The sequence below is a fragment of the Dreissena polymorpha genome, chromosome 7 (genome assembly GCF_020536995.1).
Source record: "Dreissena polymorpha isolate Duluth1 chromosome 7, UMN_Dpol_1.0, whole genome shotgun sequence".
NCBI lineage: Eukaryota > Metazoa > Mollusca > Bivalvia > Myida > Dreissenidae > Dreissena > Dreissena polymorpha.
In genome coordinates, this window is record NC_068361.1 from 60,558,573 (window position 1) to 60,562,606 (window position 4,034).

General features: G+C 36.9%; 1 protein-coding gene across 1 annotated transcript; it reads right to left on the minus strand.

The window, feature by feature from the left end:
• LOC127838220 (uncharacterized) lies at positions 1-4,028 on the minus strand. The gene is made up of 2 exons (XM_052365813.1): positions 3,866-4,028; positions 1-1,114 (listed from the first exon to the last, which is right to left on the minus strand). Exons 1-2 carry the CDS (start codon positions 3,972-3,974, stop codon positions 252-254), a joined length of 972 nt encoding a protein of 323 aa, XP_052221773.1. The 5' UTR covers positions 3,975-4,028; the 3' UTR covers positions 1-251.
• Positions 4,029-4,034: the final 6 nt, after the last annotated feature.

The window sequence follows — 4,034 nt, forward strand, 5'->3', positions numbered from 1 at the left end:
ATATACACTAAAATAGTTATTGAAGGTAGGTAGAAATACACATATTACATTATAATACAAGCACAATACATAGTTAGTTCGAAACCTTTTGAAATTCTTCAACGATAAAACCTTCTTACAACTCTATTTAATTTTAATTAATCGGAACAGTATTCCGAGTTTATTTAACACAAACAATACACGAAAGTCAATATTTAATAACTGTGTAGAAAGCCTGATCACACAGATAACATTTACATCTTACTAGTCAGCTAACTCATTGCCTGTGATATCTTATACAACTGAAGTTTCTTGGCGCATATAGCGTTGTTAGACACCACCAGCTTGGTACCATCCTTAGACATACATATGCTGTACGGGTACTTCATATCCACTGGATAGGTACCCAGTATTTTACCGTGGATGGTCAGGTGCACGATGGAGTTCTTATCCTTACTACACACCAGCACCGTGTCACCAGGCCCTACACAGGCACCACGAGGTTCCTGTATGTTCTCATTAGTGACTGCTCTAGACGTGCCTTTCAAGGTGTCGTAAATGTATACCGTATGAGCGAACCTGTCAGTCAGTACTAACGTGTTCTTAGACTGGACATACGTGCACCTACTCTCATCTACTTTGTAAGTCTTCATAGGAAACGTCAGGAAGTGATCAAAGTCTGACTCTACCCCGTCCACTGATATCATTCTCACAGGACGGGGATCATCGTACGTACTCACGACCATGTTATATGGAGACATGCAGCATATAGAGTAGAACGAGGATGATGTTTTGATCTGCCTGGTCAGTGTGATGGTATTGTCTGTACTCACAGACAGGAGACATACTACATCGTTAAACGTTACACACAGTGTATCATGAGACAACCATACTACGCTAAATGGGCTACCCTTGAACTTGTACGGTGTTCCAAGTCTCTGTAGTCGCTCATTCAGTATGATACATTTCATGTTCTGGTTATCCACTGCTACCAGTCTCCCGTCCGGCAGGAAGTCCAGTCCATTGAGGAGAGGCTCCTTCTCATCATCTCCAGTCGTTGTTAGATCCACAGACACGAGCAGCTTCAGGTTGACTGGCATTGGTTGGGATGATAAGCTCATGGGACTGTTAGCCTCTGAAATAATAGTAACAAACAATAAATATATTAATAAGTAATAAAAATAATAATAATACTAATAGAATGTTGTATTGTTGTAATATAATCACATAGTATTTTATTAAAATGAGTCCATTTAACAAAACTTGCTTACATAGCTTTGTATATGTAAACATTCATGAACTAACTTTACAAATGAAACAATAATATTTTATTATCTTGCATAATTATTATGTAAAGATCATATATAATTTACCGGGGTACCTAATTTCGTTTGGGATTCGTTTATTTGCGATTTGGAGGACATTCAATAGCGCTGGGCCAGTCAGGGATCAGCATATAAGTGAGTTTTTTGAATGCTCTTTTAAAACATATACCAAATTATTTGATGGTCAGCGTTATAAACGCTTGATAAATTTGTCTATGATTGTTTGATTTATGTGTATTAATACCAATACAGCACTTTGCTTGTTGGAATAAATAATATTCTTTAATGTAACATATAAGTGTGTCTACTTTAAATAGGGATTTTCCATGAATCCCAATTAAAAGGGGTATTTTACAGGCTTTTTTTACTTTAAAAATCAACTTTTTGTAATAATTTATCTGTATCTCCTAAACAAAACAGCAGGGAATCGACATGATAATCTATAATAGAAAAAACATGTTACACCAGCTTACGAAATTCCTTACATTCAACTCAAAAGTGAATTGCTTGCATTTTCGAATAATTCTTATTACGGACCAAAACTTAAAAGGTTATGCAAGCGTAACCAATTCAAACATTCAACTCCAAAGTGAATAGCGTGCATTTCGAATCATGTCTAATTTACAAACCCAAACTTAAAATGTTATTCCAGCTTAACAAAATTCCAAACATTTCAACTCATAAGCGAATCGCTTGCATTACAAATCATTTCTTATTTACAGACCTAAACTAAAAAGTCTTACAAGCTTAACAAAATTCCACAAAACAACATTTCAACTAAAAGTGAATCACTTGTATTACAAATTGCCAATCCTCCTTTTTTACAGATCCACTCTCCAAATGTTATGCCAGCGTAACAAAATTCTAAACATTTCAACTCAAAATTGAATCGCTCACATTTGGTATTGTTCTTTTTCACTGACCCAAACTCATAAAGTTACACCGGTATAACAAAATTCAAACATTCCAACAGAAATTGAATTGCTCACAATACAATTCCAAACATTTGAACTCAAACTTATTTTGCACATATTTCAAATGGTCTCTTATTCACAGACCACACTTAAAAGTTGCATCGACATAACAAAATTAAAACATTTCATAAGAAATTAATTACTTGCATTACATATTTTTTGTTATTTATAATGTACAGACCGTAATGTAACTTTGCCTGCACAGTCCCCTTATGATAGTTAGTAAGTGTTGCAAGTATGAAAGCAATAGCTTTGATACTTAAGGAATATAATGGACCTAAACACAAAACTTAACCAAAATTTTCAATTTTCTAAGTATAAAAAGGGAACATAATACTGTCAAAATGCACGCCAGAGTTATCTAACTTTGCCTGCCCAGTCCCAACATGATAGTAAGTAGTGTACCAAGTTTGAATGCAATAGCATTGATACTTTTTGAGAAAAGTGGACCTAAACGCAAAACTTAACCGGACGCCGACGACAACGCCGAAGCCGACGCCAAGGTGATGACAATAGCTCATATTTTTTTTTTAAATAGATGAGCTAAAAAGATACACATCCACCAAATAAACTGTGCATGGTTGTTAGTACCCCATAAACGATGAAATATTGAAATTATTAAAAGTAATTTAGGGAAATGTTTTGATAAAAATAAATAAATTAACAAGAGCTGTCTTCATAGGATGACATATGCCCCAAGAAACGCTTTGATAGAAGGTATGAGCATTTTTCGAAACCTAAACGCAGATTTCAAAACCTAAACGAGGACCCTAAGTTCAAGGTCAAGGTCAAAGGGGTCAAAATGTGTGTGTGTATGGAAAGGCCTTGTCCATTTTCACATGCATACCAAATATGAAGGTTACATCTTAAGCGACATAGAAGTTATGAGCATTTTTCGAAACCTAAACGCTGATTTCGAAACCTATTCGCGGACCCTAAGTTCCTGGTCAATGTCAAAGGGGTCAAAATTTGTGTTCGTATGGAAAGGCCTTGTTCCATATACACATGCAAACCAAATATGAAGGTTACATCTGAAGCGACCTAGAAGTTATCAGCATTTTTCAAAAAAATGTGACGAACAGACAGAACAGTGCGATCACTTTATGCCCTCCTTCGGGGTATAAAAAAACCCAATCACCCATGGAAGTTTGCGAATATCAGACAGCTCATCTAACCCACACAATTATTATTGAAAGTTTATAAGGACCAACAAGAGATGTGTTTGTCAGAAACACAATGCTCCCTTCTGCGCTGCTTTGAAGACATATATTTGACCTTTGACCTTGAAGGATGACCTTGATCTTTCACCACTCAAAATGTGCAGCTACATGAGATACACATGCATGCCAAATATCAAGTTGCTATCTGAAGCGACATAGAAGTTATGAGCATTTTTCAAAACCTAAACGCCAAACCTAAACGCAAAGTGTGACGGAAAGACAGACAGACGGTCCGATCACTATATGCCCTCCTTCGGGGCATAAAAAACACACATATTTTCACAGTCAAGTGACACACACAATGACATGTGACACATGTAATGTCAAATGTCACTTGCGAACGATCATATTAAAATGAGCCATTTACCTGTAGCTGGGCTGAGTAAACCTGACGAGCCTGCATATTGGTGAAATCCTGTGTACGCCTGACTCAAGACGTCGAGCCCGGAGTTGCCATTGGTGAGGCTAGGCGACATGGTGGTGGCGGCGAGGCTGTTCCCCAGCCCCTGCAGTCCTGTAAACCCACTGAGGGAACC